This window comes from Microtus ochrogaster, unplaced genomic scaffold (genome assembly GCF_000317375.1).
Source record: "Microtus ochrogaster isolate Prairie Vole_2 unplaced genomic scaffold, MicOch1.0 UNK1, whole genome shotgun sequence".
In the NCBI taxonomy this organism is placed as follows: domain Eukaryota; kingdom Metazoa; phylum Chordata; class Mammalia; order Rodentia; family Cricetidae; genus Microtus; species Microtus ochrogaster.
In genome coordinates, this window is record NW_004949099.1 from 3,127,638 (window position 1) to 3,150,292 (window position 22,655).

The 22,655-nt window shown below is 53.4% G+C and overlaps 2 protein-coding genes across 5 annotated transcripts in view; both read right to left on the reverse strand.

Moving 5' to 3' along the window:
• Positions 1 to 625: 625 nt before the first annotated feature.
• On the reverse strand, positions 626 to 7,194 carry Abtb1 (ankyrin repeat and BTB domain containing 1). 4 transcript variants are annotated; one of them, XM_026788291.1, is made up of 12 exons: positions 7,087 to 7,194; positions 5,749 to 5,811; positions 5,620 to 5,675; positions 4,563 to 4,707; positions 4,265 to 4,424; positions 4,128 to 4,173; positions 3,746 to 3,862; positions 3,540 to 3,658; positions 3,305 to 3,403; positions 3,053 to 3,220; positions 1,272 to 1,472; positions 626 to 1,200 (listed from the first exon to the last, which is right to left on the reverse strand). In XM_026788291.1, the coding sequence occupies exons 5-12, from the start codon at positions 4,316 to 4,318 to the stop codon at positions 994 to 996; spliced, it is 1,011 nt and encodes a 336-aa protein (XP_026644092.1). In that variant the 5' UTR covers positions 4,319 to 4,424; positions 4,563 to 4,707; positions 5,620 to 5,675; positions 5,749 to 5,811; positions 7,087 to 7,194; the 3' UTR covers positions 626 to 993. The 4 variants fall into 4 exon arrangements, with proteins under 4 accessions (XP_026644092.1, XP_005364910.1, XP_026644091.1 ...); XM_005364853.3 differs by lacking the exon at positions 7,087 to 7,194 and adding an exon at positions 6,685 to 7,078; XM_026788290.1 differs by lacking the exon at positions 7,087 to 7,194 and adding an exon at positions 6,685 to 6,753 and having other exon boundaries at positions 5,749 to 6,132.
• A 275-nt stretch (positions 7,195 to 7,469) lies between these two features.
• Positions 7,470 to 22,655, reverse strand: part of Podxl2 (podocalyxin like 2) — a 26,048-nt gene continuing 10,862 nt past the window's right edge. Inside the window, exons 2-7 of the mRNA XM_013353088.2 lie at positions 14,728 to 15,521; positions 14,246 to 14,320; positions 10,325 to 10,481; positions 9,952 to 10,013; positions 8,397 to 8,576; positions 7,470 to 7,889 (exon numbers count right to left, since the gene is read on the reverse strand). Coding sequence (XP_013208542.1) covers positions 7,677 to 7,889; positions 8,397 to 8,576; positions 9,952 to 10,013; positions 10,325 to 10,481; positions 14,246 to 14,320; positions 14,728 to 15,521 — 1,481 coding nt within the window. The 3' untranslated portion in view covers positions 7,470 to 7,676. The remainder of the gene's footprint in view (positions 7,890 to 8,396; positions 8,577 to 9,951; positions 10,014 to 10,324; positions 10,482 to 14,245; positions 14,321 to 14,727; positions 15,522 to 22,655) is intronic.

Below are 22,655 nucleotides of genomic sequence, written 5' to 3' on the forward strand. Positions count from 1 at the left end.
AGCTTGGAGCACCCCAGGCCCTGGTAGAGCCAGCGAGACCCCGTCACCCATACAGTCTTCCCCTCTGCTCGCGGTGGGCTCTGGAGCACCTTTGCACCAATCCCTAGAAAAGCCTGACTGAAGGCAACTGGTCCCAGCTGCAGCTTCAGATCTTCCTCCGTATGGCCAACATACGAGAGCAAAACAAATGAAAAGGTGTCAGTGAAGGAAAGGAGGGAGGGATCTGGAAACTTCTGGAAAATGACAAACACAAAGACAGGGAGATTTATAACATTTCAGGGTAACAAGCACAGGTCAATGGCTATCCAGGACTGGGGTCAAAGCAAGGGTCATTGCAGGTCAGAGGGTCATGGTCCATAGACCGAAAGTCATCCAGGGAATACCGTATGTCTCTAATGTCTTGGTCTGTGTAATTAGGCCACAGAGGCAGACCTACTGTGGTTAAGTGGCAGGAGTAAATGCCTACTGACTCAGAGCCTCTTTGCCAAGCCTCGGGGCTACCCTCCAGAGTGTCCCACTGAGGATACCCAAACCCCCAACCACAGTCCCCAGCTCTCCCTCCTTACCAGTTCCACCTCCCAAAGCCTCTCCTCCCAAGCTGCACCCCAACAAAGGCTCGGGTCTCCACAGTGAATTCAAGCTTTATTGCCACACACACTCCTGGCTTCCTGTCCAACCCTGTACATGGAAGTAGCTGAAGCAAGTCAGGGCTGGGCAAGTGCCAGGAAGGAGTAGGTGGGTTGCTGGGGGATATGGGGACTAAGTTCAAAGCCTACCACACCCCAGCTTTCCCTGAGTGGTGACAGCCCCAAGTCTCGGGGCTTATTTGTGCACTAGGGGAGGCGGCTCATCCCAAGAACTTGTGAGGTCCCCAGGAGCCCAATGAGTCCCCTCTGTCCACTGTAATGCCACCAAGCGTGCAAGAGCAACAGTTTCTGCATGCACACACTGCACATGCTTGTCACCATTGGAGCCCTAGCTGCAGGCAAGGGTTCAGCAGTCTAAGCCAATGGACACCAGCAGGTCTTCAAGTGCCCGCAGTCGCTGCTGTGCCTCCTCAATGGCACTGTAGGTCTGGACTGTGCTAGCCACATGGAAGCGGATGTCATCAACCAGTGGAATGGAGTCTGTCTCCTGCCGGGCGGCCACAGCTGCTGCCTCTTCCCGTACGGCCTCCACGAAGTCCTCTCGCTCTACCAGCTGCGGAAGAACAGGCTCAGCGCAGGCTGTCTCCTGCCCTCACAGCCTCCCCTCTCTGCACCCCTGCCCACCTTCTCGATGACCTTGGCCATGTACTCAGTACACTGGTCCTCCAGTCGGGCCAGGCGAAACAGCTTGGCTATGCGCCAGACACCCACCACACTGTCCTCCTCCAGCATCTGAGCCAGGCTGCGACCACAGAGTCGCTTCAGACCAGGTAGAAGGTACATGTCGGCCACACTCAGCACATCATAGGCCAACTCAGGGGGAAGCTGTGGAACAAGAAGGGTCACAGGGACACCAGTGATCACCAAGGGCTCCCAGGGTTCAGGGTGGAGGCCCCAGTGGGGACAGAAGTAACACAACTCTGGAGGCTGGCCCAGGTCCCTGAGGGTACAATGGGCAGAAGAGTCTGGGCGGAGGCGGTCCTGTGCCTAAGGCAGACTAGTGCTTAGGGTTGGAGGCCTTCTAGGAAAAGCCGTGTGGGCTCAGTCACAGACTTGAGTAGCCCACCTCCAGCTGTGAAATTCCAGGCAAGTCCCTTCACCTCATGCCTGTTTCCTCATCCGTGAAGTAGAGAGATTCATGACAACCTTGAAAAACTAAAGTGAGCTGGAGATGTCTATCTCCAGTTCACAAGCACGGGCATGGCTCCTTCCACTGTGAGACCACACGGATTTGAGCAGGGGACAGCTAAGGTCTTGGTTGGGAAAGACCAAGGGTCCAGCTTCAGCTTCAGCCTGACCTTGGGTGGCCCAGGGACTGAGCAGAGGGGGAAAAGGACAATGCCACTACACTTCAGGCTGCCACCAGGCCTTCTAATTGACTATGGTCCTGTGGTCACATGTGTAAGACTCAGAGAAACACATTTATCTTCCATCTTCTTAGGGATACACTGAAGCACTGAGCATGTATATAACCTGCCTAAGATGACATAGCTCACAAGAGACTAATCCACTGTGAGACCATGTTCAGAAGTCGATCCCCACTCTGAGCTATTAAGAATGTTCTTGGGAGCCAGGTAGTGGTGGCACATTCCTTTAATCCCAGCACTCTGGAGGTGGAGGCAGGCAGATCTCTGTGAGTTCGAAACCAGCCTGGTCTACAAAGCAAGTGCCAGGATAGGCTCCAAAGCTACACAAAGGAACCCTGTCTCAAACAAACAAACAAAAACAAAAACAGAAAAGAAAAAAAAAACTGTTCTTGGGGTACAAAGGTTCTTCAGGAGGAAGCTTGTGACTCAGGATGACAGACTCAACCACAGAGTGAGTAGCAAAACATGAGAAAGGAAGTGAGGGAAGGAGGCAGAAGGGAGGCTGATGGTAGAGCCTAGTACAGGGGAGGCTGATGGGAGTCGGAGGGCCAGGACTGGGGTCAACAGGAAGTGGTACAGATACACACATTCCCGTGGCTCCATCTCAGCTGTAGTGGACAGAAGCTACAGCCTGAAGGTCAGGGCCACCATTCCTACACAGAACTTTCCCGGAGCACAGCTTGCCCAGCTGAGCAGCTCTGCAGATACCATGGGGCCCACCAGGCCCCAAACATTACCTTCTGAGGAAAGGTCTGCAGGGATGCCCTGGAGAGGCCAGAGAGTGGGACGCCCGGTCCCTCAGACCAATGAAAACATAGTTCTCTCCTGCACACTGCCCAGCTACAGCGCTGTGCACACACATGCACCAACACAGGGAACCTTGGCACTGCCTCCTGCCACCCATAGGCCTGAGTCAGGAACTCTAGGCCAGCTAAGGACAGGAATAACCCAAGAGCCCAGAACCCCAAGGACCTTAACAACCCTAAGGCAGACATCCCAGGGCTCTATTCCCCGCTGCCCTCCCACTGGGTGCCACACCTCAGTATGGTCACTATATACGTAGTATAGCACATGACTGAAGATCTCTGGGGAGATGTTGTGCAGGGTGACAACTGGGGGGTCCCCAGAGGCTGCAGGTTCCTCGCTCTCTCGAAAGTGGTCATCCAGCAGGGCCCGGAAGTAGTCACTGCGGCCACAGAAGAAAGCCTGAGGGAGGAGAGTTCAGAGGGAACCAGTGCTGGGATCCGCCCCCAGGTGCTAGCCCAGGAGGGGACAGGAGGGGACAGGCACCTTGTGGCAGAGGAAGCTGGAGTCGGCCACTCGGAAGCAGATATCAGGGCAGCTGCTGAAGCCGTCAGGACAGGGGAAGGGCAGCTCCCCTAGGTCACCCTGGTAGAGGAAAAGTACCCATCAGAGGAAAGCTATTCATGAAAGGGAAGCGGCTTCCCAGGCTGGCCTAGGAGGGGAACCCAGCCCCGTTCCTAGACACCCTTCCTGCCCACCAGGCCAGCATGCCCTTCAGTACCCGCAGCTCAGGTGGCAGGGCACAGTCAGCCAGCAGTGCCAGATCCTCCCGCAACCGGGGATCTGCTGGAGGGGGCTCAATAGTCAGCACCTTCACACACGTGCCAGGCTTGGAAGCCACTAGGGGAGAGGACAGCAGGGATTTAGAGAGCTTGACCAGTGCTACTGGCTGTAACCCAAGGCCTTGGACTGAGACCCTGTACACACCGAATTCAGACACCTTCTCGCATTTAGCCTCCAGGTCTTCAAGCAGGTCCCACAGCTGGCACTGCTTGGCCAGGCGTTCACAATCACTAACATGCTCCACACCGACGTCGAGGCGGCCTGGGGGTACAGGGGACTGGGTCAGGACCCAAGAGCGATTTCTACTCAATGCCCTGGTTTTCTCTTCCAGAAGGCCCTGAGGCCTGCTCAGTTTGTGGATGGGATGTTTTCTTTCTAAGCAAGCAATCAGTGCACCGAGTCTTGGGTCAGGATGCTTGCATGCTGGACACACCCCCTCATCCTCAAAAGTGAGTGACCTAGAAGGGCCACGTCAGCTCCAGGCCACCCTGGGTGTGCTGCTGTCCCAGCCCAGGGGGTCAGTCACCTGTGTACAGGTACTGCAGCAGAGCCCCAAAGGCCACCGGGTTGATCTGTGGGCAAAGCAAAAATGAGAGGTCAGAGGGTACCACCCAGCACGAGCTGACTGCTCGCCCAGAGGTCAGCACAGGCAGACAGACGCACCAGCGGGTGCCTGAGAACCACAACGCTCTTGCCCTTCCATTTGGTGTCCAGCATGTTGGCGAAGTAGGTGCTGCGAGCACCGAGGACACAACGGTGTGCCCGGAACGGCTTTCCGTGTACCACGAAGACCACATCACTGTGGATGCCCTGTTCCAGAAGCCTGGGGAAAGCCGGGAAAGGATGCATCACTTAGGCAAAAGCAGGTGCATCAAGACCACTCAGCACACCCCGCCCACCTGAACCCACTGAGAGTGCGCAGTAACCCCCACCAGCGCTCCACGCTCCACCCCCAGCTCACCGCTGCAGGAAATCGTCGTAGTAATCCCGCCTCCTGCAGGATGCGGTGACTTGTTTGTAGTCACGCAGCGCACGGCGAATGGGGTCGCTCAGCGCCCCATAGAGACAGCGTTCTCCATCGAAAGTGTTGGCCTCACAGCGGGCTCCTACGAAGCAGTGCTCACCAGTCAGTGAAGGCAAAGAACACACAATCTGCGCGCTTAAACGTAGGCATATTCACGCAAACACATCAGACGGTATGCAGCCTAAGTGCAGACTGGACGGCTGGGCTGGTGTACAGCCATCCTGACTGGCAGATCTCTGCCCCATCTGAACCTACACTCGTGGGGCACATGAGCATTTTAGTATGAGACAGCCGCAATTATTACAAAACAGGACCATAGTGACAATGATAGTGGCTGCTACACGGTGGGGCTGTCAAGGCCAGTGCAGTGGTTAAGTACAGGGCCTTGAATGAAGCGAGAGGTGCACAGATCTAGGTAGGGACTCCAGTCTAAGCAGGAGGTACTGCAATTGAAAAGACTTGAGGTAGGAGATGGCTTCGGCTAGTGGGGCACTAAGGGACCAGGTGTTGATTGGCAGCCAGCAGGTGGAGCCTAAGGAGTGAGTCCTGTGGAGTTTTCACAGGCAAGTCTGATTTTAGCCTTTTTGTTCTGTTATTTGAAACAAGGTCTCAAAAGGTAGCCTTGGCTAACTTTGAACTTGAGATAATCCCCCTACCTCAACTCTCTCTCCCAGTGATTGGATCACAAGTGTGAGCAACCATGCCCGATTGCTTTCCCCCCAAAACACTCCCAAACTCCCTTCACCTCTGCTGTGGAAAAGATCCTCCGCCTGAAATATGGGGGCCAAGAGATCAGTTTAGCAGATCAACGGTGATATGGTCCAGACACCCCACCGGAACTGGTCTGGGTGTCAAGGGTGACATGGGGAAGTGGACAGAGGGTTAGAAAGTACTGTTTGTTGACTTTGGGGTGTTAACAAGAAATCAAGGGTACATGCACATGTGTAGCGAGGTCTCAGAGCTTACATCCAGTCAGACCCTGGCCCTCTCTCACCGTTAGCCAACAGGTAGCGCACCAGCTCCTCATGCCCACAGAGGCAGGCATAGTACCTAGGAAAAGGCAGCAGTTGTCAGCACCGTAGCCCCACCCTACCCACCCAGACACCCCACAGCTTACACTCACAAAGGGGTGCTGTCCCACTTGTCCCGTACGTTCACCTCCACGTCTCGTTGCTCCAGCAAGTACCTGGGCAGGAAGTTCAGAGCCTGGGTCAGAACTGCGTCTGATCTGGGAGAGAAGACCAGGAAGAGGGAAGGAAGCCACATCTCTCCGGGCTAGAGACCCCTCTAGAAAGGGCGAGGGCTGGGAGTGCACAGGCCTACAAGGATCGGCAACTGCGAGCTGGGTGACGGCCCCAGGTTTAGAAGGCTGAGAATTTGGTCTTGTAATATTTGGGGGAGAGAAGGTGATGGGGCCCCTACTTCAGCTGGGGAGGTGAAGGCAGAGAAGCCAGAGAAAAGCTGGTGCAGGCACTCTGGGAGTGGAGAGCAGGAGACAGGGGCAGATCTAGGGAAGAAGTGGAAAGAACAATGTTAAGATGCTGAGGAGAAGAGGCCATGAACTAGGAAGCCATCACAGGGACGCGGCAGCCCAGAGAGGATATCAAGACAGGGCCTGGGCTCTCAGAGTTGCAGTTACATTGAGGGAAGGGTCATTAGCTCGGAGGTGACACCTGGTGTTACAGACAGGCCTCAGGAGGCTTTGGGACAGAGCTGCAGCCTGGCCTGCTCTGGTGAGGGCAAGGGGATTTGGAAAGAAGGGCCATGGAAGAAAGGAGTCCATCAAAAGAGAGTGAGGGCCAGTATCCGTTCTCCTCCCTGCCTGCCCAAGGAGACTAGGATCTCGGTGCCAGGCTCGTACTGGCGGCATCAGGAGTATCTGCAACGCTTGATACCTCCGTGGAGGGGAGTCCTTTCCCAGCGCCGAGTTAGGTAAGGGACCTAGAGAACGATCTCTCCGGCTCGGTCAGCTTCGGAAGCCCCACGGCGCCAGCCCCGCACACCCATGCCCGACGCACCCTGAAGACACCCGCCCGCCTCCTGCACTGCAGCTCCTCACCGCACACGGCCCACGTCACCCTTCCTGCAGCTGGCAAACAGGTCGTTGGTGTCCATGGCTAGGGAGGCTGGACCCCCGGCCGAACGATGTCTGGAGACCTCTGTGCCTGGCCGGATGTAAACACTCACGGCCCCGCCCCTCGCGGCTTCACTTCGCAAAGCCCGACAGCGGCTCTGCAGCGGCGCCTGGCGTCCGGAGGACCGCTGATCCCCCGCCTCACGTCACGAAGACCACTCATCAAAGTCCCACCCATCAACCTTGACCACGCCCACTTAGCCTCTAGGGGCCCTCTAGCCTGAACCCCACATACACGTCTAGAGGACAATTCAACCCCCCCAGGTTCCGCCCATTCGCCAGAGAATAGCTCACTACCAAGGCCCCGCTTCCCTTGAAGAGCCTCACCCGAAGGGCAGTCCGCTCCAGACCCCGCCCGCCTTGCCCTGATTGAGCCCTGAGGACAGTACCGCCCCCAGGCCTGGCAGGCTGATCCCTAAACTCGTCCGTGTGCGGCTTAGGCCCCGCCCACAGCCCGGGGCCTCGCCCACTAGGACCTTTCCCTCCTAGCTCCGGGCTCAGCCTACCCCGCCTGGGTTTCACCCAGAGGACGATACACACCCTAGACTCCACCCACAAGAGCCTAGCCACGCCCACAAACCCCACAGAATTGCCTTCCATCCCTTATTGGCCCCGCCCACCAGCCCGCGTGACCTCCCTGCCCCGCCTGCTCTTCCCCGCCCCCGCCCCACCCCCAGAGCGTCGCCCTTGGGAAACAAGAAACACGCGTGGAGGCGGAGCGGCCCGCGCGTCTTGGCGGCTTTAATAGAGTCCGGGCGCGGGGAGCTGGCAGCCCTCGGGGCCGGGCGGAACGGGGTGGGAACTGCGCCGCGGTCTCCTGCTGCGGTGGGGAAGCGGAGAGGCCCTACGTGGAGGGTCGGGAGGGGCACGGGGCCGCCGCGTCGGGCAGTCCCGCGCAGTTGCACGTGGCCCAGCGCTCACAGGTGCGTGTCCTCCTCGAACATGTCCGAGTCCTCAGGGTCGCGCTTGCTGCCCATGAGCGCGCTCCAGCTGCTGGGGCCATTGATGGCCCCACCGCCGTTCAGGCTGGGCTGCTTCTCCTGCATCTCCGACTGGCTGTCGCTGGCCACGTCCAGCGTGGGATTGTCGTGGCAGCCGTTCTCCACAAAGCGCAGCTCCTCGCCGTGTGACTGCGGCAGCAGGAGAGGGAGCTGGGCACACCCGGTGGCTGCCCACGCCACGTCCCCAGGGTGCACTCTGGGGCCCAGTAGACAGGTTCCTGCAGCTCTAGCTTTAATTCTCACTGTAAACCCTGTGACCTCTCTGGAGTCACCTGATTCCTCCCAACAGCCCTTTATAGATATGAGACTCCCCGAAACTCAGGGCAAGTGAGCTGGGAGGGATGACCAGGGCCTGTCCCTTTTCTCTAGAGCAGTTTACAGGAGACTCAAAATGTGCAGCTGCTCTTAAGCCCTGAAGCGAGGGGCACTAGGGATAGGAGGAGCTGGAGAAGAGGAGGGGACCCCGGTGAGACTGGCACCCCCTCACAGTTCCAGCCTCGGAGAGAGGTAGGTGCAGGTCCCAGCCTGGCAGTGAGCACAGCTGAGTTGGTACAGGTCACCAGGTAAGGCTGCCGAGTGGCATTGGCTGATCCTGACAGCACTCCACCCTTCCCAAGCCCTCCCTAGCCTACTCACCACGTGTTTCAGCTTGGGCAGCCGACGCTGCCAGCAGTTGTAGAGTAGTCCAAGCACAATGATGATGAAGCAGATGACACCAATAATCACCAGCACCACAAAGAGTGTCCCGTAGTCACTGCGCACCTGGGTAGCCCGAGCCTGGCAGCTGGTGGTGGTGGAGTAGTTCTGGATGCCAATCTGGGGGTGTGGAATAGGACCTCAGCACAAGCCCTCAGAGCTACGAACACTGGTGAAGTCGGAGTGTCCCCAACAGGCCTGGGCCTGGACCTGTGCTCTGGGCCATACTATTCTGCCTCTATTGCTTCATCTAAGAATAGCCTCTCCCAGTGGCCACATCCCAACTCCTTCACACCCTCACTGATTTCTGCCCTGCCCAGCAATGACAATCATGGCCCGAATAGATGGGGCCCCACACCTGTCCCCATCAAATACACAAAGCAGAAAGACATCTGGGAGACATAAGTCCACCCCTCCAAGTCGGTGCCCTGAAGCATAACTTCCACCTTAGGGGTAGGTGGTGTCAGGCAGGCAGCCTGGCATCATCGGGGGCCATGTGGAGATGCCCACCTACTTTAGTGGTAAGATCACAGGTGGCACACGCTGCCTGCTGCAGACTGCTCTGGCTGGGCTTCTGGCCCAGGGGCAAAGCTCCCTGCGGACCAGCTTCAGGCAAAAGAAGGGACCCAAGGAAGGGGAGGGTTATCTGAGAGCCCTGGGGCAGAGGCTGGGCTTTGGCTCTTCCCTGTGTGAGAGCCGTTGGCCACCTGTATTCAGGAGCTCAGATTTTCAAGGCTGACGGGAGCTTTGAGAGTCATCCAGGCAGTGCAGAAACTTTCTATCAGGTAGGCTTGGTCCTTGCGACCTGGATGATCTCAGGCAAGGCACCTGACCTCTCTGGGCTCCAGCTTTCCTCATTTAATCCTTAAAACCCACACGGAGTGGAGGAAGGGACCAAGGGAGAATCCAATGTAGTCTGGACCTTGTCGGCATTGTATATAGCCCAGAAACACAGAGCACCTTTGCATTATGACATCCTGAGTATCGTCAAACACGGCAGAGACCCTCCGAAGGGAAGACTGAACAGGTCATGGGTCAGGGAGAGAAAGCAGAAGCCGGGGTGAGGATCAGGAGTATTTGGATATCTGGACCTCCATATGTTCTGTATCCCAGCAGGGGCCAGAAAAACAACTGATCAGGGCCACATCTAACAATGGAGGGATGTTTCCCAGTTCCAGACATTGCCCAGCCCCTCCGGTTCCCCTGGAGGGGCACTGGTAGGGACAGGGCCTATCTTGTTCCCCCTCCATTAGGTTCTGTGTGATACTTCAGACACTGTCCTGCTTAATCCCCTCTGCCCTGGCCACTCTCCCACCATGGCCTGGGGTGTACAGTCCTTTTGCTCAGTTGGTTGCCTGCACATGCTCTTCATATCTGGGGTGGCCAGGGCACACCCCTGTCCTGGAGCAGGCTGTGAATTCTTTCAGCACTTTTGAGAGTCAGGGGTGGGAAAGGATGCTGCAGTGGCCTCCAAGGCAAGTCCCTGTATGCTTACCTCCTCCAGACTCCTGCGGATGCCACTGAGCATGGAAAGGACTTCTTGAGTGGGTACCACCCCTGGAGAAGAAATGCCATCATCACCACAGCACCCAAACCCCTCCTAGGGCAGCCTGCCTGAGCCACCTCTGCTACACTTCTGGTTCTAATCACACCCATGTATGTTCCCTGCTTGACCTGCTTCCCATGGAACACCATGTGACAGGGGTGATGCTAGAAGTGTCTGTAGCTCAGGGGTCCTGCCCTCATAGTGTGTGATGTCTATACCTGTCTCCTCATCACCAGAACCCAGCACTGCTCCACCCAGAGTCCGTTCCTTCCTGAGCCCAGTCTGAGCCTGTGGTGGGACACCTCTCCCATCTCCTGCTCACCCTGCTCGCCCACAAGTGTCATCAGCAGGTGCTGCTCTTTCTCACTGGGTTTGCTCAGAGAAATGCGCCAGTCCCCACGGTGCCCACTGCGATGGCGTGGCAGGACCTCCTCCATCAGGGCTAGAAGCTGTTGTCCGCGGTGCCGCCGAAACACTTCCTAGGGGTTCAAAGGAACGAAACTCAAGGAAATGGTGATGGTCTGTCCTCATCTGCCCTCAACCCATCTCCCAAAGGCCCAGATGGCCCTCTGGCTAGCCTGATCGGCTCTGGGACCGCCTGAGAGCAGGGGATAGGCAGATAGATTACAGCTTGTTAGTTCACTTCCATCTGCAGGTACATGGTAAAGGTGTGTGCCTGCCCCAGAGCCACTCAAGTCAGGGAGGGGCATGGATCTGTCCTCTGACAATGACAAACTGGGGTTTGCGGTGCTTCCAGAGGTCTGGAATATGTACATGATACCCATGGCAAGTTCAAGGAAAGACACGACACTAAATCCCCATAGCCACCAAAGAACATGAAGGCTGAGAACGGTGGGTGGGGCTTCTTTGCTGGTCATCTCACCACGTGGCCAGCACTGAGCCTTGAGAGAGTGATGGGAGTCCCTTTACCACAGGGACTTAAAAAACCATAGAACTGGCTAAGAGTACCTGGAAACAGGCCAAGGGGTGGGGTGAGACGAGGAGAGGCAAAATGGTTTCCTTCCCCTCAGATTCTACCTCACTGTTTAGATGATAATGTCAAACATAATTACTGAATGTAACATGAAAACGAGCCCAGCCCTCCACAGGAACTTAGTGCAGGAGCACTGGAGGCCAGGCTGCTGCCATGAAGCTCAAATCCACTGTTTGTGAAGAGACCCTCCTTTGGTCCTCGGAGCCTCTTCAGCAGCTCCTCCTCTTTTATATGAAAAACCTCGACCCCATTTCTTCCAAGAGTCCCAGCCAGACCCCTCTCCCAGATGCTCAGCTCTCCAGGGTGCTTAGGGAGCTGGGCTGTCAGAAGACATCTCAACAGGCCACCCCGAGTGTGGGCCCAATGCCTTTCTTGTGACACCTGAAGCAGAGATGAACTGCTACCTTTGGGTTCCTGCCTAGGATAAGGACCTGTCCCCTGGTTGTCATGCCAACCTGAAATCCACCAGGCTGACTTTCATGCTGGGCTTGTTCCTTGCTACCACAGTGAATGCCTGGTGCAGCTGAGGTCTAGACACTCTAGCTTCCTGGCCAGCAGTTCTGTCCCACACAATGAGGCAAGCTCAGGGCCAAGGGGTCAGTGTCTTCACTGATGTGGGGAGGCAGGACAGGCTTCACAGGCTTGGACGCCCTCAGTTGCCCTGTACACGTGTGCTACCTCTTACAGGGTAGCAAAATCTGCCAGACTCAGAGTTAGCTAAGGAAGGGAAAGCCCTGGCTTTGGAACTAGATGCACCAGGGTACAAACACTGGTTTCTTAGCTCTGACCTTCAGTAACATCCTGAACTTCAGTTTCTCCATCTGAGATGTGGGCTACTTATCATCCTGGAGTCACTCAATCACAGATTCAGGGACAGTAGCTGTCCTCCTGGGTCAGCCCTGCTGGTAATCCAGCCCTCTGCACAAAAGCAAAGGCCAGAACTCTTTGGTCCCCCTGACGACCCAAACGTCTCTTTTCCAAGTATTTCTTGTGCCAAGCAAACGATTGGATCCTTCATCTCTACAGCAAAGATTCTCTTGGCTTCTAGAACTTCAAGATCAGCTTGGCATTTACTGTTTTACCATTTTGTGCCTGTGCCTGCCGATCTCTGCCGGCTCCCTTCCTGCCTCCTCTGTCTTGGGTAAAACCAGGAGAAACTGGATAGTCTGTACCACTCTCAGATCTCACATGCAAAATTTGAAAACCATAGCTGCATCATCTTGTAAAAGTGTTTCCGAGGGGCAGCAGGCACGTTCCTCCCCATCTTTTCCTGAAGACAAGGGGCTAAGTGTGGCCCACCACTTTTCACACACACACACACACACACACACACACACACACACACACACACACACACACACACTGTCCCTTCAAACACAGGTCAAAAAGGAAATAATGGATTACTGGATGAGAGAGATCTGAAATCTACACATGGTGCTTAGAGATGGATGCACCAAGAGCAAACTGTCTCTCTGCCTGGAGAGGTACATCTTTTCTGTTTTGTTTTCAAGACCCCCCCCCCCACAGCCCCACGCTGGGAATAACCCAGGGTCTTGAGTGTGCTGGCAGCATCACAGAGCTACACATTAGCCCTGGGAGTTCATGTTTTCAAGCGAGTACAACACAGTGCCTCTGGCCATGAGGATGTCTAGCCCAGCTGTGTGGGAAGTTAGCCGTCCTGCACCCCAGAGTTAATGAGCACTGGTGTTCATGTAATATGGAGACGCCCAACCTCTGCCCTGCTTGGCTCCTAGAACACTGACAACAGCTCTTCATACTTCTAGTTGTACAATCTAGTCACCCCTGGAGGAAGGACCTAATGCCACTGAGTTTAGATACTCCCAAGTGAAGCAGCCCTGCCAGGCCACCATCTAGGAGCCACAGTCCTGGTAGCATTGTCAGTCAGACACAGCCTGGGGTATGAGAGGAGGAATCTCAGTTGAGGAAATGCCTAGATCAGGTTGGTCTGTAGGCATGTCTGTGAAGGATTATCTTATTAACTGATGCAGGAGGGCCCAGCCACTGTGGGCTGCACCTTTTCCTGGGCAGGTGGTCCCAGGCTGTATAAAAAGCTAGCTAAGTATGAGCCTGGCCGGGGAGGGGGTGGGGGCACAGCAGGCAGTGCTCTCCTTCATGGGCTCCGCTTTGAGTTCCTGTTTTAGATCATGCCCTGACTTCCCCCAAGGACAGACTGTGACCTGAAAGTGTAAGCCAAATGCCCTTTCTTCCCCCAGTTGCTTTTCGTCTGAATGTTTTATCACCCCAAGAGAGTAAGACAGGACACCATCTTGCTCACGTGGAGGTTCTACATCCCATCAGGGGCCCAAGCATGACTGGCCCCGTGACTGATGGCCTAGTGCATGAGCTGTGCAAGGCTTTGAGAGCATTTCTGTCTTTGTCTCTGTCTGTCTCTTTCACACACACCAAAAAAACTTTCTGATCAGCCTGTTGATGCCTCCCTAGAGAGCTATGAACAAACACCAACAGATGCTGCTTATGAGAAAGCTTAAGAACAAATTTCAGAAGCAATTAGGAAGGGGGTAAACATCCTTTGTGAGAGACAGTGTCTCACTGTGTAGCTCAGCCTGGCTTTGAACCTCTGATTCCTCTGTCAGCTACCACACTGCTGGTATTGCAGGCCTCTGTCACTACACCCCACATGAAAACAACTCTGAAAAAGATATTGTTGGGCAACAACAGTGCTTGACTGTAGCCCCAGCACTTGGAAGGTGGGTGTAGGAGGTGTGATTGAACCCAGAAATTCCAAGTTTTCCTGACCAACACAGCAAGATCCTCTGGATGAAAACAATAAGTCTCGATCTCATTAGGAAATAAGGCATGAAGCACACAGGAACAAAGACCCTTCAAACCAAAAAGAAGGAGGAGCCAGGGCTGTAGCTCAAGTAGTAAAATGTGACCCTGAGTCTGGTCCCTAACATTGAATAAAACCAAGTCCTGCAATCCCAACACTGGGGAGGTGGAGGCAGGAGGACCAGGGGTTCAAACTCACCCTGGGCTACACAGTATGTCTGAGGTAACCTGGGCTAGAAAGAAAAAACAAAACTCAAAACTACAAGAATCAAGGAGGAAAAAAAACCAAGAATTTGTAAGTAGGAAAGACCTCTTTTTGGTTTTCAGTAAATGGCAGGTACTGGCTCAGTTCTGGACTGAGCCGGCCTCACCACAAGAGCCCTGCTGTGGCACCTCTCTCTGCCCCTTTCCCCTTCTTCTGGCCAGCTCAGCACTCACACAGTCTATGTTCTCTGTCATGTTCAGGATGATGTAGCTCTTCCCAGCCAAGTTGCTCCAATCCTTGCAGATCACCTGTGCAGGAGACAGAAAGCAGGGCACAGAGGCCTTAGGAGAGGCCCCTGGACGGCAGGAGGAGGTGCAGGCCTGAGGTCTGAAGACAACCATGTCCTCCTGAACTGCCATGCCAGGGACCCCACCCCACGGGCCTAAGACTAAACAGGTGTCATAAATGAAAGGTTGGCCCGTCCAGAGGCTTCACTGTTGGTGATGCCCTTTTGCCCTGGCACTTCTGGGGACTGAAGACTCCTTTCCCTCCTGCAGCCTGTGTGTACGAAGGATGACTTGGTTGCATGAGTGCTGACCATGAAGGTGGGGAAGGTCTGGTCAGCCCCCACCACACCACACTGCTGCTGACAGCCTCAGGACCCGGAGGACAGCAGGCATTCTTACACGGAGGGCAGCTTGCACCTCTGTCTTACCTGAGTAGAGTCCCACGGTGTTAGTGAGTGAGCTTCCGCTGCCTGACCCTCCAGGGGCTGCTCACTGAGGCCTTCTTGTCCCCAGGTAGCAGAGGAAGGGGTTGACTCTCTATCTTGCGGTCCAGGTGGGAAAGAGTCTGGGGTTCTGGGGTAAAGGTGACTCTCACCGGGGACCTCACTCCCACTTGGAGCCACTGTTTGTGGGAATGTGGAGGATGGCAGTGCCCCCTGCTGGCCATCTAAGTCAGCTGCTCCCAGGGTGGTCTCCTCACCAGCTGCCTGGGTGACCTCAGACTGTACCCCCAGCCCTCCAGCGGGCCACTCGGTGCCCCCAAACTCCTGGCTATAGTTCTGATCCCCCAGGGTCACTGTACTTGGGGTAACTGAGGGCACTGACAAGGTGGGCTTCACACTGCTCTCCACCACCATGCCTGATGTGGCCTGGTCCCCAGAATCCTCCTGCCTGTGTCTGGTGGCCCCAGGACCCTGGCTGCTGGTGCTGCTGACGCTAGGTGAAGAGTCATGGGCCTGCATGGTGGTTTCTTCTGGGGGCCCGCTCACAGGGAGCAGCTCTTCCTCTTCCTCTGCTTCTGCCTTCTCCCTCTCTTCTTCTTCCTTTTCCTCTTCCTCTTCTTCCTCCTCTTCCTCTTCCTCCTCCTCCTCCAGTGGCATATTCCAGGGAGGCTCAGCAGGATCCGTCTTGGGCAGGATGGAGGGGAAGTTTGGCAGGTCTTGAGCCTGACCTGGATCTTCCATGGAAGCCACCTTCTCAGTCAGGTCTGGGAAGACGTAGTCTAAGGAAAGATGGAGAGCTAACTCACAGGCTTCATCAGTCACAGGAGGGGTGACCCTTATACAAATAGTGACTCCAAGTGGGACTGAGGAATAAAAGGAAGAGTGGTGTTTCCATGGGGATGGAAGGATACAGGGATGCCAGATGATTGGTGCACTGAAGAAGAATGGGAAGTAAGCTGGGGAGGAGGATGAAGCCAGCCCACAAGGACACAGGGAGCTGGATGTTCACATTTTCCCTTATGGTAATAAAAATATCATACAAACTTAGGGGCTAGAGAGGTAAATTGGTGTTAAGAGCACTGGTTCAATTCCAAGACCCACATAGCAGCTTACAAACACCTATAATTCCAGTTCCAGAGGATCCATCCAACATCCTCTTCTACCCTTCAAGGGTATTGCATACACATGGTACACAGACATATGTGCAGGCAAAGCACACATATGTATAAAATAAAAATAAATAAAATCTCCCAAACAAAACAAGACAAGACTGATGGAAACAGGCCATGATACTGTATTAGTCACTTTTCTCGTTGCTGTGATCAAAAACTTGACCAGAAGAAACTTAAAGGAGAATTTGTTTTGACTCATAATTTGAAGGGTTCAGATCATCAAGGCAAGGGGGCCATGGCCATGAGGGTCTGATGTGGGAGGTCCTTCTGTATATGTGCTGCTCAAATTGGTTAATGAATACAGCTGTTTTGGCCAGTGGCTTAGCAGAGTAAAGCCAGGCTAGAAGAGATATACATAGAGAGAGCAGTCGGAGTCAAGGAGATGCCATGTAGCTGCCAAAGGAGAAGGAGACTTACTGGTAGGACACAGCCTCGTGGCAATACACAGATTAATAGAAATGGGTTAATTCAAGATGTAAGAGCTAGCTAGAAATATGCCTGAGTCATTGGCCAAGCAGTGTTGTAATTAATATAGTTTCTGTGTGATTATTCAGGCCTGGGCAGCCGGGAAAACAAGCAGTCTGTGTTTACAAGGGTCTCCATAGTAACGGGAGCTGGAAGCAGCAGTTTGTTTATTTCTTTGTGGATCAGGAAGCAGAGACAGAGGCTTGCCATTCAACCACAAGGACCTGTGTTTGACTTTACAGCATCCACATAAAAAGATAGATGTGGGGCTGGAGAGATGGCCTAGAAGTTAAAAGCACTGGCTGCTATTCCAGAGTATGGCAGTTTAGTTTCCAGCTTCCATATCAGGGGATTTACAACTGCCTGGAAGTCAAGTTCCAGAAGACATAATGCCTTCTTCTGTCTTCTCTGGAACCTTCATATGTGGTACACGCATATACTCAAGCACACACACACTTATAAAATGAAATCTTTTTAAAGGCCAAGTTTGATGATGCATATCTGTAATTCCACAGCTGGGGAGGCAGAGACAGATGATTCCTGGTACTCACTAGCCATTCGGCCTAGCCAAGTCAGTGAACTCTGGATTCAGAGACGCCCACCTCAAGAGAGAGGAAAAAAAGGAGATAACGATGTGGAGAATGATTGAGGAAGACACCCAATATCAACACCTGGCTTCCACATGCACACATATGCGTATGTACCAATGTACACATATGAACATGAGCCCCCGTGGTGGGGGACCCCGGGCTTCACACATGCTTAGCACGTGCTCCACCACTGAGCTATGTTCCCAGACCGGGAAGTTTGTTCTAAACTAGGAATTTTATATGCAACTAAATTATCTTTCAATTATGGTTGCAAAATAAAGGCACTTAATACATGCAAGGACTCAAGTGGTTTACTCTCCACTAATTCTCAGAGAGTTATTCTAGGATGTCTTCTAGGGGGGAAAAGACCTGGGAGATTAAGAAACACAAGAAGACTGGAATGACAATAAGTCTCAGAATAGAGGTGGTATTGTAGGTCTAGAAAGCAGTTGGTAAAAACAGAACAAGAATCTAGAAAGATCTGAGATGAATAATAGCAAAAAAAATTGTTTCCTTGTAGTAAGAAGTCTGACTCCTGTCATCCTAGCATGAGGCAGGAAAGTGCCATGGGTTTGAGGCCAGCCTAGGCCACATAGTAAGACCCAAGCCAGCTTAGGCTCCAGATTAGACCCTGTCTCAAAAAACAAAATAGCAACAAAGATCTGAGAAGCTGTACAATCTTAGCAACAATGGAAAGCCTAGTGAGGCATCAACAAGAGGTTAGAATATCCTAGCTGCTGTTTCGTACGTGTGTGTTTTGAGGAGTGGAGCCTTGGTCCCTCAAGATCCTCTGCTTCCATCTTTGCCCAGAACACAACCTGTAGAGAAGGTAGCCAGCTCCCCACACAATGAGGCATCTATGACCTCCAGGGGCCAAGGACCACATACCCACGGAGGAAACCCATGGCACCCTGAAACCAAGCAGTCTGCTGTCACCTTGGTCAGGCACAAAAGAACCAGGAAGACTCACAAGACATTTGGGGAAAATAGCCACAGAAACAGCGGTGAGCAAGCAAAGCAGCTGGCCTGGAGAATAGCGTGAACACAGCAAACGAGAGACAATGGGAAGGTCTTACTCGATTTGCAGGGACCCAAGAGGAAGCAACCCCTCAAAAACATGACCGTGAAAGAATAAAAGCAGCTTACTACAGCTGGGCTTAGAGGGGACTCCTGTGATGCTTGGACTCCAGAGTTCGAAGTCAGAGGATCCAGAGTACCGGCCTAGCCTCGGCTAAACAGCAAGTTCAAGGCCAGCCTGGGCTTTGAAAATAATCAAATAAATAGCTTAAAAAAAAAAAAACAACTGTATGCCAAGTGTTACAGAGCATGCCTATTGAGGCAGTATTTCCGTTTAAGGCCAGCCTATGCTATATAGCAAGAACCTGTTTTGGTTTTTTTTTTTTATGCTAGATCTATAGAAGATGAAAATGCAGTATATAAACCGTAACTGAAGTGGGCTGTGGGCCTCTTCACAGGAATCCTGGGGAACCGAGTAAGAGTGTAGTGGGTGCTGAGGAGACACAAGCCTAAATCTTCCCAGTCACAAGAGCTCACCGGATGATCAAACCTGGCAGAGAAAAGCACAAGTCAGGGAAGTTGCTACAGTGTCTTGGGAGACACATTAGCAGAGAGCGGGAGTGTGGGGAGAGAAGGAAAGATCGCCCTGAGAGGCAAGGCTAAACTCAAGAATATGATAGACCTCAGTGCTATGGCCGTGACAGAGCTGTTGAGTCCAGAGGGAGGTTCAAAAGAGTCTTCGGGCGCTGGGGGAAAGTGGTCTTGTATTAATAAAATGCTAATTAGCCAGTAGCCGGGCAGTAGCCAGTAGGCAGGCAGGAAGTACAGGTGGGGTGACCAGGCAGGAAGTAGAGGTGGGGTGATGAGAACAGAATTCTGGGATGAAGAAACAATGAGTCTGTAGTCATTACCCAGCCACAGAGGAAGCAAGATGAGAACACCTCACTGATAAAGGTACCAAGCCATGTGGCTGACACAGACAAGAATTATGGGCTAATTTAAGATGTAAGAAAGAGTTAATTAGAAGTCTGAGCTAATAGGCCAACCAGTTTATGATCAATGTAGACCTCTGTGTGTTTCTTTGGGACTGAACAGCTGCGGGACCGGGCAGGACAGAAAGCTCTGTCAATATTCAGGGAATACTTGAGGCAGCCAGTGGGTAGCAAGGCCTTGTCATCCCAGTTCCATCAGGTGAGGAAGTTCCCAAGAAGACTTGGTGACTAAAGTAATCCCTGAATAGGGTAGGTGGGGCAGTATGGAGGGGAGAGGCCTGTTGTCTTGAAACCAAAGTGTCTGTGACTACCTACGGTAGACTGTCACAATACCAGACCCATTCACATCTGCAGTGGAGGCCACGTCAGACACCCGAGTCCCTCCCCACTCTGAGAATATATAAGCAGTTAACAACTGCTGGGGGAGGAGACTCATTCCATGATGTAGTTGCCCAGTTAAGCTTGGGAGGACTTGGGTGGGTACATTTCACTGATCTGTTGGTTCACTCGGGAGCAGGGACACAAACCAAAGATGTGGTTGGGGGAGGGCGGTGGCACTGTGATGAGCCAGACAAACTGAGACCGCTCCCTGAGAGTGAAATGTCTTGAGGAGTTCAGGGAGAATGCCTTCGTCTATGTTGCTTGGGGTGACATGGCTCCTTGATAAATGGGGTCCGCTCCCAACACAGATAATGGACTAGAGAGTATCCTGTGATCCTGACAGCAGCATGAATGAGATGGGAGCCTGCGTAGTCTGTAGCAGCAGACAGGCAACTGAAGCTAACCCATCTGCCCAGAAAGACTGTCCTGCCTAAGGGAAGAATGACAGTGGGGAAGGACGCATAGACACTGTCCTCTGCACTAGCCTCTGATCTGGCATAATAGGTGGGGGGTGGGGGGAGAAGAAGGAGCTGGAGGTGTTGGCTGCTGCTCTGTACACACAGATAGACACAGCGCGGAGGGGGTACAAATTAGGTATGTGCTAAATAGCTCTTCCTGAGAACTTGGGGAGAATCAGACAGCGAGGAGGAGAGGGAGACAGAGGGAGGGGTGACAGCTTCCAGGTCCAACCTCTAATACAGAGGAAGGGAGACGCTAAGACTCAACATGCAGACAGGGCCTTCCTAGTGGCTTATAGGAATCCATGGGGACTATGGAGTGTACCACCCCTGAACTGTGAGGTTCAGAAAGGACTCTTAAGTTAAAGAGCTCCCCACAGTCTGGCTTTTGAGGTGGCGGGAGGAGGGTGCATTGTGGGAAGGGGCACCGGATCAGCCCCAGTGCTGCAGAAGCAGAGGAACTGAGTAGTGTTGCTACTCATCCCTCCAGACAAAAGTTAAGCAATGCAAGGGAAGCCAATCCTTGGTAGACACTTAGCTATCGCTGGTTGAGGTCTCTATAAATACCAGGCGCTGGAAGACAACAGGGAAAGGGTTGGCTTTCCTAGGGGAATTGGGCCTAGGAAGGGTTTGACGACATGAGAAGGCTGAATAGAACCGCGGTTACGGGAGTGTTAAGTTGATTGGGCCGTGTGCTGGGCAGTCTCTGTCAACTTGACACAATTAAGAGCCACATGGGAAGAGGGAACCTCAACTGAGGGATTGCCTCCATCAGACTGTTCTGTGGTTGTGTCTGTGGAACATTTTCTTGATTAATGATTGATGTGGGAAGGCCCAGTCCCACTGTGAGCAGTGCCACCCCTACACTGGTGGTCCTGGGTTGTGTAAGAAAGCAGGCTAAGCAAGCCATGGGGAGCAAGCCAGTAAGCAGCTTCCTCCATGGCTCCTGCCCTGACTTCCCTCAAGAACGGACTGTGATGTATCAGTAAGCCAAATAAACCCTTTCTTGCCCTGGTTGCTTTTGGCCAGGGTGTTCATCACTGCAATAGAGAGCAGACCAAGATAAGTTGGGACCTCACGAATTGGTGATGACATCTAGCACCTTTGCTGAGCCCCACGATGGGGCGAGATCGTTATGAGGTAGTAGAGGCTCTGGCAGAGCTGAATGGTTCAGACTGGAACGAAAATCAGGTTTGTAGATGCTAAAGCAATCCTGAGGGGATGCCTCTGTCACTGGACAAAAGAATTACAGAGAAGAGAGGTGGAGACGGGCAGACACTTGCCGGGGAGGCACAAGGCTCTTCCATCCCATCACCAGCACTGCAAAGAACTAGCCAAATAAAAACATAAATAATTGCAAGGGATAGCCAGAGAAAGAGCTGCAGACACAGCCTATGATCGCCCTCTAGGGCCACATCTGTGAACTGCAGCAGCTCCAGGCCGGCTCTGTCTTGGTCCATCTGCTCCAGGAAGGAGTTTCAGGTCACTAGAGTCCCTGCAACAGCCCCTTTGCCTGATGCTGAGACACATCAGAGTGCCCAAGACACCTAGATGAAGTCACAACCGATGAGTAGGACTGCCCAGGAGACAAAGGACTCTTCCCAGGATGCCAGTGTCATCAGAGCAGGGGCCACTCAAGAGAGGTGAATGATCTCTCAGACTTGTCTTATCACGAAAACATCAAGCTAGGCCGGGCGATGGTGGCGCACGCCTTTAATCCCAGCACTCGGGAGGCAGAGGCAGGTGGATCTCTGTGAGTTCGAGACCAGCCTGGTCTACAGAGCTAGTTCCAGGACAGGCTCCAAAGCCACAGAGAAACCCTGTCTCAAAAAAAACCAAAAAAAAAAGAAAAAGAAAAAGAAAACATCAAGCTAGGTCACAAGACACAGCAGATCTGGAACGATCAGACATCCCCCTAAGCAGTCCCTAATGGCACAGAGGCTCCCTGACTTTCTTCTGACTGCTAGGGAACAATATTGTAAAGTTACAGCACCATCTGGTGGCTTTAGTGTGAAACTAACGCTTCCCTAAGTCTAGACATGATTTCCTAACCCTATAGACTGGGGACTTGCTTCTCAGGTGAAGAGCCCGGGAACGGAAACCATGACCTCTGAGTGTGAAGAAGCTTGTCAGTACTGTGGCGCTCTGGGTTCTAAGTTACCTCAGGGTCATTTCGTTCACACCCAGGACCCACATGACAAGGGGAGTGACCAGTTGTAACTTCCCTGTCCCTGTCATCCCCATCTGTGACCACAGCCACAGTGTAAAGCTGGAGCTGTCACAGAGGGGCTGCTTCAGATGCAGGCAGGAGCCATAAATGCGGGAGTATTCACCTTGGGAGATGGCCTGGGGTCCATGTACCCCACACCCACCCTCCATGGTGGGATAATGTTCCCAAGATGACATCACAAATGAGAGGGAGTCTGTGACCGTTAATCTTAAATGCCGACCTGATGGGACTTGGAACCACCCTGGAAATACACCATGTGACTGTGGGGGAGTTTCTAGATTGACTTAGATGAGGTGTGAACACCCATTCTAAATTTGGTCAAACAATTCCATGGGCAGGAGTCCCGGATTGGATAAAAAAGAGTGAACTGAGTTGAAGCCCTCCTGACCGCATGGATGTGACCAGCTGTCCCAGCCTCCTGCCACCACGTCCTCCCCACCACCTCAACCAACCCTCCCTCCCTTCCTGTCCTCCCACCTCAACCAACCCTCCCTCCCTTCCCGCCCTCCCCACCTCAACCAACCCTCCCTCCCTTCCCGTCCTCCCACCTCAACCAACCCTCCCTCCCTTCCCGTCCTCCCACCTCAACCAACCCTCCCTCCCTTCCT

Coding starts and splice junctions, on each gene's coding strand:
- Abtb1 (XM_026788289.1), bottom strand. CDS start 6,184: ATGGCCTCTTCTCCTCAGCATCTTAACATTGTTCTTTCCACTTCTTCC. Junction 5,676..5,748: donor AAGTGGGACAGCACCCCTTT/GTGAGTGTAAGC, acceptor GCCTTTTCCTAG/GTACTATGCCTGCCTCTGTG. Junction 4,708..5,619: donor GCGCTACCTGTTGGCTAACG/GTGAGAGAGGGC, acceptor ACTGCTTCGTAG/GAGCCCGCTGTGAGGCCAAC.